The following is a 12,636-nucleotide window of genomic DNA, read 5'->3' as shown; positions in this document are numbered from 1 at the left end:
CCCCCACACACACACACACGTATACCCCCACAAACCTCCCCCCCACACACACACACGCATACCCCCACAAACTCCCCCCCCACACACACACACGTATACCCCCACAACCCCCCCCCCCCACACACACACACGTATACCCCCACAAACCCCCCCCCCCACACACACACGTATACCCCCACAAACCTCCCCCCCACACACGCATACCCCCACAAACCCCCCCCCCACATACACACACGCATACCCCCACAAACCCCCCCCCCCCCCACACACACACACACGTATACCCCCACAAACCCCCCCCACACACACACACACACGTATACCCCCCCACACACACACACACATACCCCCCCCAAACACACATACCCCCTACACACACATATACCCCCCTCCCCCCACAGCTCCTCAGGAGCTGGAAGGTTTCTCTGTTTGCAAACAGAACCTGGATCCAGCAGGTTCTGGTCGGGTTCTGACCCGTGTTCGGTGGACCGCTTTCATTCTTCACACATGAGCTCTTCATGTTTAAGGCAGCAGCCTGGTTCTGGTTTTCATTCACTGTGTTTAAAGTCCAAACCTATTTGATCAGACCCCTCCAGCGCGGCGTCCAGATGTTCGCCGCCGCGGCGTCCAGATCCCAAACGTGATCGTTGATTTTCTCAGATTTTTGGCTCATGAAGCCAAAACATCAGTGTTTCCAGCTGCACCCCCTCCCCCACCCCCAAGACAACCCCGACGGAGACGAGGAGCAGTTCTGAGCGGGTCAGAGCGGTGCCGCCTGACAGGAAATGATCCAGTTCTGCTGTGGTCAGCAGCTGCAGGAAACCGGCCTTCAGAAGGTCCGGCTGATCTGGACCTCGGGTCTTCAGAACCGCAGGGAGGGCTGGCTGCCTTGGTCCCGTCGAGGCCTGACCAGAGCTCTTCTAGGGCCGGCGTTTGGGGGTGGGGGCCTGGGCTTGCTCCGGGGGGGGCGACGCTTTCTGGCTCCTCTCTCTCTGTGTGGGGGGGTGGTGCTGGGCCTGGGGTGTCGGCGCCTCCGGGGGTGGGGCCCCTGGGCTGGGTGGCCCTGGCCCCTTTGCTGGGGGGGGGGGGGGGGGGGGGGGGCTGGGGGACAGCTGTTTGACCACCGGGGGACAGTCTATCAGCTGTCCCCAACTTACCCCCTTCCTCATATAACCTCATATTGGGGTGAGGGGGTGGGGGGTCTAGCCTGCGATGCGCCTTGGGGGGGGGCTACTTGGCAGTGGGCCCCCTCCTATGGTTGCCGTATGGAGTGGGCCCCCCCTCTTTCGGTTTTATTTGCACCTTAGACATGTAGGGTCCTTGGTAGGGGGGGTGCTTGGACATCACTGCCAGCAAGCAGCAGATGTCCTCCTGGCACCCTACCCGCCAATTTTAACCGCACCTTAGACATTTAGGGCCCCTTGGTGGGGAGGGTGAGGGGACATCACTGTGAGTAATCAGGAGATGTCCCCTTAGTGCCCTACTCGCCAATTTTAACTGCACCCCCCTTAGTACACACACCCCTCCCCCTTCAATATATACATTCCAACATAAACACACACACATGCACACACACACCCTTTCAAACACACATACACGCACACACATTTTGCAAGGAAGGTGGGACCTGGGTCCATCTGTCCCCTACCCCTTCCCTGGTGGGGGGGTGCGGGCCCCTTGGCGATGGCGGCCGTGTCCCTTGGGTGCTGGCTCCCTGGGCCCGGCGGTGCTCTCTCCGTACGGTGGGGGGTTCATATTACACCTGAGCCGGGGGTGTTCGTGTCCCTGGGGGGTGGGTCCTGGTCCTTGCCCCTGAGCGCTGGGCCCCGCCAAACTTCCAACATGGCCGAGTCTGGTCGGGCCATATTTATAACACCCCTTGTGGGCCCTCTTTTTTCCCCGGGGTTCCCCCCTCCTGGGCGGGGGCGGCGGGCCCCTGCCTTGCTCCTCCCTGGACCAACCGTGGGCCGGGCGGATGGCTGCCTGGAGTGCGGAGCGGGTCTCCCTTGGGGGGTCCTGGCTCGTACCTGGGGTAGGGGCGGAGGGATGCCCGGAACTCCTGGGTGGTGGTGGGGTGCTCGTCTGGGGCTGTGGGCGTCCTTCTCCGGTGGGGCCCTGCGTTGGGTTCTCCCGGCGCGGCGGCTGCTCTCCTGGTTGGGCTGGGGCGGCACTCTCTTTCCCTCCGTGCCTCCCTGCTCTCTGGCTCTGGGGGCCTTGCGGCGGTCCTGCTGGCCCTGGCCTGGGTGGCGGGCTTGGTCGCCCGGGCGGCGGTTGTTCCCTGCCGGTTCCCGTGTGGCGTTGGGGGGAATCCGGCTGCCGATGCTGCTGCGGTGGGGGTCTTGGGGTGGGGATGGCTGGGCACTCTCCCTCCTTCTTTTCACATTCCACCATCCATTTTAGAAGAACATAAACACTCACCTGAGCACAGGTGTTAGCTCACCTTTGCACTAATAGTTTGCATGATTGAATGACTGAAATATTTCACACTAGTTGGTTTTAAGGCATAAGTGTGCGTGTGTGAACACTATCTGTTTTGTGTACATGTTGACATGTGAACATTTCTTGCAGCTAGCAGGTGTGTTTATAACATTTGAGTGTGTGTGGACAGGCCCCGCCCTTTTTGTACAACATTTGAACCTTACCATAATGATTAACAACCAGTAAACCTGTCTGCTCTATGCTGCTTCATGGTCTTACCCCCTTCCCCTCCTATTATCACCCCCTACCCCCCCTCTCTCTAACGTCCCTCTCTCTTCTTCCCCTCTTTCCTTTTCCGTCCGGTCCAACACCAAAGATTTTCAGACATGATTGAAATTAATAAAGTTTGGCCTCAATTCCAAAAGGGGTTTATTCAGACATACCTCTGGTTTGTCTGTAGATTAATAACCCCTCTTGTTAAAGTAAAATATGTCCAACACAAGAGGCCCTCAGCTCTCATCTGTCTGCCCAGCTGTTGGACAGGACAAGTTAAAAAAAAAAAAAAAAAGAACCGCAGGGAGCCACCTTGAGCTGAAGCGGAGGTTCTTCTTGGTGAATCCGACCGTTGTGAACGCTGTTCTGCAGAACCTCAGGTGTTCATCCCACTGCAGTGGAAAATGTGGGGAAAGCGTTTCCATCCGTGGATCCGGATCGACCGGCCCCTGAACCAGAACTTCCTGGCTGAAGCTGAGATGCCTCCTGGGAAGGTTTTTGTCAGGAGGGGGGCTCCTCACCGCCATGTTTACTGTCAAAGAGAACATGTACTTCCTGTTGTTCTTGTCAATAAAGTTTCACAGCAGCTCAGACTCTGGCCTGTTGTTCCTGAAACACCGACGGAAGTTAGGAACAAACCAGAACTCCAGAACCTTTGAAAACCCGGCGACCCGTCAGGCTCCCATCTAAATGCAGTTCTGGAAAAAACCCTGTGCGACGCGGCGCCTCGTGGAGGAACGGCGCCACGGTACGAGTGAGCTGACCTTTAACCCTGAGCCAGCCAGAAACTCCTGCAGCTTCTCACTCAGCTGCTGGCTGGGGGTGATGAAGGTGATGGTGATGAAGGTTATGGTGAAGGTGATGGTGGTGATGAAGGTGAAGGTGGGCCGTTGCTGCGTCTGCTCTTTTTCCCGTCGTGTCAGGTCTACTTGACCTTCTGCTGACCTCTCATGGTTCTGGAGGGGGGGGCCTCCTTATTGACTCCATCAATGAAGTCAGACGAGGAGTTCCAGGAGGTCCAACCGTGATGATGCAGGTCCAGAACCTGCAGTGAACCGGACCATGCAGGAGTCTACAGATGCAGCTCTGCAGGGTTCTGTAGGACCCCCCCCCCCCCCCCCTACACACACACACACAGACACACACTCGTAAGGCACAAACAAACCCCAAAAAAATCAGTTCCGACTATTCAAAAAATGATTACGGGGGCGGGGCTATTGGGCAGTCTCCGCCCCGGAAGTCCTTCATTTGCTGTTTTGGGGCATCTGAATGGAAGAAAGCCTTTTCCGTGCACGCGCGTGTCCGCTTGGTTGAACTTTTTAAAACTTTTTAGAAGCTGCTCTTTGATGCACGCGCACCGGCGGTCCCGCCCTCCACCTGCACCGCACGTGCACGGACCTGCAGCTGGAACAGATACGGAATGTGCTGCCAAGTGACGTCAGTGAACGACGGGGCTTGCGCAACCTCGCACAAACACCGCCGCGCGCTCAGGTGCAGGGGGCGGGGCAGGTACGGCGGGCTGACTGGAACCTGTAGTGTTCGTGTGACTGAACCGCGCCGCGGAGGTGACACGCGCACAGGAAGGGAGGGGGGAGCGTGTGAAGGCGCTGCAGAGCGCGCGCGCAGCGACTCACGCGGCGGCAGAAGGACCGGATCGGGACGCAGAGCGGCCGCGCGACATGTCTGTGATGGGGAGGGTGGCTCTGGTGACCGGGGGGGCGCAGGGCATCGGCAGGGCGGTGGTGGAGGCGCTCCTGAGGAGCGGCGCGAAGGTGAGGAACTTCAGAAAGTTGAGTCCTGGAGGAGCAGGAAGCGGAGGCTCAGCTGCTCCTTCTGCTCCTTCTCCTCCTCCAGGTCTCCGTGGTGGACATCAACCAGAGCTGTGGCGACGTCTGCAAGTCCGAACTGGACGCCGAGTTCGGAGGCGACAACTGCGCCTTCATCCAGTGTGACGTCACCGACGGACACGCTCTGAGAGGTGAGCGCAGCCGCGCCTGCGGGCTGCAGCATCTGCACGAACGGCAGTCCCAGGACCGAAAGTCCTGATCTTCACATGTTCCCTCCTTTGTGGGGGCGGGTCTACCTGGGACGGTGACGGTGACCTCAGGGGGAGGGGGAGGGGGACTCTCAGGTAAATCCCTGCAGCTCTGCAGCTGAGGAATGCATGCCGCTGCTGTGCGGGGGGGAGGGGGGCGTTACAGTCCAAAGGACGCGACGCGTCCCCGCGTGCGCACACAGAGGCAGAAGCTCTGCAGATCAGAACCGGGGTAGATCTTCAGCCCCCCCACCACCACCGCAGCTGCTCTTGTCGGGGCGTTACTGGAAGCCGCCCACCTACCCTGAGCTTCAGGGCAGGGGGGGGGCAGCATCCAGAAAGCCTCTTTTCGGTGTGAAGTTCAAACAGAACCGAAGGTTCCGAGTTCTCCGGTTAGACTTTGACAGAGAATCTAAAAGTTCATAACGTCCTCAAATCACTGTTGATGACGGGGGGGGGGGGGGCGTCACAGACTTTCTCTAGAAGTTACACAGACCCGTTTACAGAGCCAAAGGTCAGAAGGTCTTTTCTAGAACCGCCTCCGTCTGACCGCTTCTCCTCTCACAGACGCCTTCCAGAAGACCGTGGAGCTGTTTGGACGTCTGGACATCGTCATCAACAACGCCGGCATCAACAACGAGAAGAACTGGGAGAAGACCATCGACGTCAACCTGGTAAGACCACAGCAGACACTGAGACGGAACCGGAAGGTTCTCCATAGAGAGGAGGGCGGAGTCAGGGGAGGGTCTACTGGAGCAGATGGAGGGTGGAGAGCCAATCAGCAGCAATCAGGAAGTACGTGCGCAGACAGGTGGGCGTGGTGAAGCTGGTGGAGGGTCAGAACCTTCAGGAAGAAAAGCAGAAAAGTTTGGTTCCCTGTAAGAACGTGACGCAGAAATGACGGTGAGAACCAAACCGGAGCTAGCATGAGCAGGCGGGACCGCGTTAACCTGTCCAAGCTCAGGAGACCATTCTGGACCTTTTCTTCTTCAAGCGTTGGTCGCAGCATTTTGGGCTCTGAGAGGCAAAACGTCGCCCCCTGGAGGCGGCGGCGTGCTACAGCGGGCCGCTCCAGAACTGGGCATCTGTGCGTTTAGGAACCGTTCCTGGAGGAGCGTCTTCCTCCGTCTGATACGGTTATCAGACCCGGTTCTGGTCCGGTTCAGAGGATCTGTTCCAGATGTTCCAGCTGCTGCTGGGATCCTGATGTTGGTGTTGGATCGTCTCCGTTCCTAAACAAACACTTCACTTCCTGTCGTCTCAGTTGTGGTTTTTCTGTTTTAGACGTTCTTCCTCTGTTTCCTGTTGAAACCGCCGGGGGGGGGGGCGGGGGGGGGGGGGGGGGTCTTATCAGACCGGATCTCTGAGGTTCCTCTCTCTGTCTGCAGACCTCGCTGATCAAGGGAACCTACCTGGGCCTGGAGCACATGAGCCGGGAGCACGGCAAGCGGGGGGGGACCATCGTCAACGTGTCCTCCATGGCAGGTAGCCTGCTCATGCACGTGCACGTGCACGAACGCTCTGCACTGCAGAGAGGAAGGAGATGCTGCGGTAGAGGTGTGAAGCGCAGTGCATCATGGGACATCTAGCTCAGAGGAAAGCCGCTGTGAAAGAAGAACCTGGAGGAGAGCTGCTGATGGGGGAACGTTCCTCCTGGGGGGGGTCTCTGGGTGGGAACGTTCCTCCTGGGGGGGCTTTCCGAGCGGGGAACGTTCCTCCTGGGGGGCTCTCTGCGCGGGGAACCTTCCTCCTGGGGGGCTCTCTGAGCAGGGAACCTTCCTCCTGGGGGGCTCTCTGAGCGGGGAACCTTCCTCCTGGGGGGCTCTCTGCGCGGGGAACCTTCCTCTTGGGGGGGCTCTCTGAGCAGGGAACCTTCCTCTTGGGGGGCTCTCTGAGCAGGGAACCTTCCTCTTGGGGGGCTCTCTGCGCGGGGAACCTTCCTCTTGGGGGGGCTCTCTGAGCAGGGAACCTTCCTCTTGGGGGGCTCTCTGCGCGGGGAACCTTTCTCTTGGGGGGGCTCTCTGAGCAGGGAACCTTCCTCCTGGGGGGCTCTCTGAGCAGGGCACCTTCCTCTTGGGGGGCTCTCTGCGCGGGGAACCTTCCTCTTGGGGGGGCTCTCTGAGCAGGGAACCTTCCTCCTGGGGGGCTCTCTGCGCGGGGAACCTTCCTCTTGGGGGGGCTCTCTGAGCAGGGAACCTTCCTCTTGGGGGGCTCTCTGCGCGGGGAACCTTCCTCTTGGGGGGGCTCTCTGAGCAGGGAACCTTCCTCTTGGGGGGGCTCTCTGAGCAGGGAATCTTCCTCCTGGGGGGCTCTCTGAGCAGGGAATCTTCCTCCTGGGGGGCTCTCCCAGCGGGGAACCTTCGTCTTGGGGGGCTCTCTGAGCAGGGAACGTTCCTCCTGGGGGGGCTCTCTGGGCGGGAACGTTCCTCTTGGGGGGCTGTTGGGGTGGGAACCTTCCTCCTGGGGGGCTCTCTGAGCAGGGAATCTTCCTCCTGGGGGGCTCTCTGCGCGGGGAACCTTCCTCCTGGGGGGGCACTCTGGGCGGGAACGTTCCTCTTGGGGGGCTGTTGGGGTGGGAACCTTCCTCCTGGGGGGCTCTCTGAGCAGGGAATCTTCCTCCTGGGGGGCTCTCTAAGCAGGGAATCTTCCTCCTGGGGGGCTCTCCCAGCAGGGAATCTTCCTCCTGGGGGGCTCTCCCAGCGGGGAACCTTCGTCTTGGGGGGCTCTCTGCGCGGGGAACCTTCCTCCTGGGGGGGCACTCTGGGCGGAAACGTTCCTCCTTGGGGGCTGTTGGGGTGGGAACCTTCCTCCTGGGGGGCTCTCTGCGCGGGGAACGTTCCTCAGTGGGTTCCTGCCTGTTCTGCCGGGTTCTCCAAACATGAAGCTGCTCTGACGTCGTCACAGCTCAGAGGATAATGACTCCAACTGATGCTCTGGGTTCTGCTGATCGGCGCTCTGACAGCGTTCGGTTCCCTTTTCTCAGCTGGATGGAAGAATTCCCGCCCCTTTGTTCTGTCTAGGGGCTCTAGGGGGGGGGGCGCAGAACAATAGAATGTTTTTCTGCCACCAAATTTAAATGAACAAAAACACCAAACGCATGTCTCCATACAAATATTAACACATTATTTACAAAAACATAAACAAGAACTAAAAGTGAAGCTAAAAGGCTTCAGGGTGAACCGAGGCCGAATAACAACCCCCCCCCCCCCCCCCCATTGAAACATGGAATCTTACCTGTAAATGACAGAACATCCATGAGAAACTCTAACCTCTCTAGTCTAACATGAACAGGAGAAAACATGGACTACAGGAAATGAGGGCCCCCCCCCCACAGCTTCACTGAACATGACTACAACAAACTACGGAGCCGCTGTCCTGACACGGAAAAAGAACATGTGTGGCGTTCCCACAAATGAATGAATTCAGTCATTATTTACGTCATAAACACGGATGTGAGCATCAGTTGGATTTACAGCAGATACCTTCACACACACACACACGGATCCCACAAGGGTAGAAATACAAACACACACACACACACACACACACAAAGATCCACAAAAACAACAAAGTCCCATTCAGATAGAAAAGAATACACAACACAGAATAAACACAACTGACAAAACCAAATACGGCCACAGCTGGAACATCTGTCAGAGTTCTGCAGAACCTGTTAGAACCCTGAGTGAAACCCGGTTCTGGAGCTGCAGGTGTGAATAGGAGACCTGGACCTTCTTCCTGCTGGGTTTGGCCTCACACAGCGAGAACGCCTCCCTCGCCGCGGCGAGGAGCGAACGTTCCCACCGCTATCGTCTTTCCTCCGCCTGAGGCCGGCAGAACCGTCTGGATCCGGATCCTGCTGGATATCCGGTTCTTCCCACAAACGTCTGCACTTTGTTTGTTCTGGACTTGAACGCAATATTAGTGATGATGTCATCGAAAAAGAGGTTTCTCCTGTTGTAATATTATATGACTTTAAAACAAATTAATACTTTGTTAAAACTTTAATAATAGTTTATTATTAATAGTTTAATTTATAATACTTGAATACAACTTTAAAAACGTTTTAAAACTTTTATAGCTTTTTAATCCTTTATAATATTTTAATAACACTTTAAAAATATTAGTATAATATAATATATTTAAAAATATGTCGTCATTCATTTGTGATACATTAATACTTTAGAAATATTTGAATGTCACGTTGGTTTGTAGTATTTATCCTGTGGTCTCTGAATGTTTGTGTTTCCTGTTTGGCGTCTTCTGGCTCGCCGTTGGTCGTGACCACGTCTCTGTTTCTACGGCGCCGTTTCGGTCTCATGCCCTCATCAGGGGTATCCAAATCCAGGCCCGGGGGGCCGGCAACCTGCTGGTTCTCCAGAATCCCTGCCTCATCTGCTGCTGATTACCTGGATCAGGTGATTGGAAAACATGTAGGACAGCGGCCCTCCAGGCCTGGAATTGGACCCCCCTGCCTTATATGGACGTCTGCCTCATCAAAGCTCACAGCAGAAGAAAAGTCCGGAGAATCTTTAGAGAAGGGGCTGCTTCTCCGGTTCGTCTCTGCTTTTTGCTTCCTCCTGTAGACTCGGCGGCAGCGTAAGCCCCGCCCTCATGGCTGTCTTTGTTAGGACCTCCGTCTTCTCTCTGCGTGTCTTGAAGCTTCGCTCCTGGTCTGGACTCATTCTGGTCTCCTGCGGTTCCTGTCGGTGGTTCTCGGTGACGGCGCCTCGGCCTCCGTGGCGTTTCACCTGCAGCAGACAACATCTTCATGCTCGAGCGCCCGCATCTGTCATTCCTGGAACGTGTCCGAACACGGTCAGGGGGGCGCCATGAAGACGGGCTTTAGAGTTTAACTGTCAGGCCAGACCGCAGTCTGCAGCTCCGGATCGGGGTCACCTGATGGCGCCTCAAACCGCCTCCCAGGTGTTTTTTAACGACGGCGTTCTGAAGCTCCAAAGCAGCGACTGACCGGCTTTAGGTTTCTTTCATTTGGAGTCTTTATTTCTGAATCTGTTGTGGCCTTAACTTGCCCCGCCCACTTCTTCAGCTTGAAGTCTTGTGTTCATCTTGGGACAAAAGTGACCCGGAGGTCGTTTCCGGGTTACGGCGTTCATGTTTAAATGAAGGGCGGCCATCTTTGTGTTGTTATCTGACCAATCATGGCGCTCTGCACAAAGCTTCACTTGTCATGAGTTGTGGTTACGGGAGCACAGAGGTCACCATGGTGACAGTGCAGAGGGCGGAGTCAGTGTGAATGACAGACGTTACATGTTTGCTGAATGTAAAGGCTTTATAAACTCTGTTTTCTGCTCGGCTTTAAGCGTGTTTGTCTTCTCGCCGCAGCCTTCTTGCACTCGCCTCACCAGCCGGTTTACACCGCCACCAAGCACGGCGTCATCGGCTTCACCCGCGCGATGGCGGTGAGACTCGCCTCAGGACCAGAGGTTCGGTTTCGGGTTTTGAGGCGATCTCAACACCTCCGTTTGTTTGCAGGACGCGTCCATCCTGGGGAACTACGGCGTTCGCATCAACGCGCTGTGCCCCGCCTTCGTGGACACGCCCCTGCTACAGTCGGTGGAGGACGAGGACAACATGGGCAAGTTCATCAAGTTCAAGGAGGACTTCAAACGCAGCATGGACAAGTTTGGAGTTCTGCAGTACGTCCACTTCCAGATTTACTGACCGTTCTTGAGCGGGAACCCGAAGGAACGTCCTGAACAGGATTCAGAGGAACGTTCCGGGGGTTTGAACCCCTGACGTCGTCTCCTAATGTTTGTCAGAAAAGATCGGATCGGTTCAGGAAAGATCCGAATCGTCCGTGTGACGGTTTAAATAAAGTTGTAGGCAGTGATGCAGATGATGGCGTCCGTGAATCAACACGGACTGCAGGGCGCCGTAAGACGCTGTAACTGCGGTTCACCCACCGCCGCCCCTTTTCTGTGACCAGCAGGGGGCGCAATTGCCGTCTGTATGTTAGACACTACATGACACTCGTTCAAATGGGTTCTGATGCTAGCTAGCGCTGCTTTCTCGTTAATTATGGTAGTCCAAAGATTTGTTATTTTGCCGTCACCGGTGACGGCTCTGGTGTTAAAGGGTTAAATGGATTTCCAGCAGCTTCTCTCGGACCTGAACTCTTTGCTCCTCACAAAAATACTTTTAGAGGAGTTGAAGATCAACCGTCCTTTCGGTTGGAGGTGAACATGTTCGTCTCCAGAGGAAACTGGGTTTGTGGAGAAACGTTTCCTTCATGAACTGCTGGTTGATGAGAACGTCGTAAAACCGTTGGAGGTCACCGAGCGAGTCCCGCCTGCTACAACGCCGCGTGTTTGAGCATGTCTGAGAAGCGCTAGGCGACACGCCTTGTCTGTCACCTCTAATGCTGAGTCATCTCAAATATGCTGATTGGACCAAATGCTGTAGAACCGGGCCAACGTTTGGACTCTTAGGCCACAATGGTTTCTAAAACCTGACAGAAGGGCCGCTGCAGGAGCGGATGCTTGGCCAGTTTTGGTAATCCACCTCATAAGAGAAAGAAATAACATGGAGTCGGAAAGATTCTGCTTGAATTTTGATTGAAAATGTTCATTTCATTTTCATTTTTTTTATTTCAGGGTCAATTGGTCGATGAAAAATGTTAATCTAGAGAAATGCTGTGTTCATGTGGTGTAGGGTTAATAATTGGAAAAACGGTTCTTCCAGCGTCACATGAAGGTTGAAGAACTTTCTGCACTTAAACAGGTCTACCCATCTATGGGGACACGCCAGACTACAGCAGTTCTGACCCCCGGGCCGGAGTTTGCCCTTCCCTGCTCTGGTGGGGCGTTTGGAAGGAGGCGTCCCTTAATGTTTGTACCAAAAACCCCAAAGACAGGAAATAGAATTAAAAGAGCAGAAAAAAATCCTGAAACTGGATCCAGTTTGAGCTGCAGAACCTCAGATCGGCACCAAAGCGGGTCGGTCGTCCTCGTGCTTCTGCTGACTTCCGCGCCGCCGTCTTTGAAGGTGCGGTTTGGCCTTGGAGGCGTGGTCGTTGAGTGACGTCTGTCACCAGCGAGCTCCTGAGCAGCAGGCCACGTGCGCAGACGTGTGCATGTGGTGCCGGTCAGACTGAAGCTGCGACTGTTTTTCCTCTGCAGGCCGTCGCTGATCGCCGAGGGGATGATGACGCTGATCACCGACCCCTCGCTGAACGGAGCCGTGATGAAGATCACCTGCTCCAAAGGAATCCACTTCCACACCTACGAGCCCATGTCCACCTGAGCCCCGACCAGGACACCTCCTCCTCCTGCAGGAGGACCAGACAGACCTGGGAGGAGCACGAGCGTCGCTCCTCGGAGCTTCCTGCTCTAGAACGTTCTGCTGCGGCTTCATGCGACCGATAGTCCAAATTGTGACGGAACCAGAGTTTAGGGATGAACGGACGTTCTCACCAACGGTTCTGCTCCGGAAAGGCTGGAGGACCTGAAGCTGTGGACGGGAGAGTTATCGCCGCCACTTTGACGTTTTTACCGTTTCCGACATTTGGAACAAAATCAGGTTCTAAGCAAAAACCAAAACGTTCTCCTGTTTCAGGTTCTCTGGTTTTCATGACTCCAAGTCCAGAAAAGTAAAGAATCTGTAAACTCTGATGGATGTTTCATTCTTTGATGAACCTGAGGGGCAGGCCACGCCCTCTGCTGTCAGTGATGGGTGTGGCCTCACCTCAGGATACATTTGTGTTTTAACCCTTTAACCCTTGTGCTATCCTAGGCACTTTAACATTGGGAGTGGGTCATCTAGACCCACTAGACAGTGCTCTGAACCTTTTTTCTTCAATGATTTGTGATCTTCACTGGTGTCCATGGATTACATGAAATCTTTCCACCTTTATCCACCTTTGTCATGGTAGGGGGAACACCTCAATG

The 12,636-nt window shown here is 55.6% G+C and overlaps 1 protein-coding gene across 1 annotated transcript; it reads left to right on the top strand.

Annotated features, from left to right (window-relative positions):
- Positions 1 to 4,230: 4,230 nt before the first annotated feature.
- Positions 4,231 to 12,360, top strand: hpgd (15-hydroxyprostaglandin dehydrogenase). Its single transcript, XM_023953839.2, has 7 exons — positions 4,231 to 4,463; positions 4,546 to 4,669; positions 5,294 to 5,400; positions 6,115 to 6,211; positions 10,073 to 10,149; positions 10,223 to 10,386; positions 11,869 to 12,360. The coding sequence occupies exons 1-7, from the start codon at positions 4,371 to 4,373 to the stop codon at positions 11,990 to 11,992; spliced, it is 786 nt and encodes a 261-aa protein (XP_023809607.1). The 5' UTR covers positions 4,231 to 4,370; the 3' UTR covers positions 11,993 to 12,360.
- Positions 12,361 to 12,636: the final 276 nt, after the last annotated feature.

The sequence above is a fragment of the Oryzias latipes genome, chromosome 1 (genome assembly GCF_053564925.1).
Source record: "Oryzias latipes strain Hd-rR chromosome 1, Olatipes_Hd-rR_3.1".
Classification (NCBI taxonomy): Eukaryota; Metazoa; Chordata; class Actinopteri; order Beloniformes; family Adrianichthyidae; genus Oryzias; species Oryzias latipes.
Note: the sequence above shows the minus strand (reverse complement) of the source record. Positions and strands in the feature narration are given on the sequence as shown.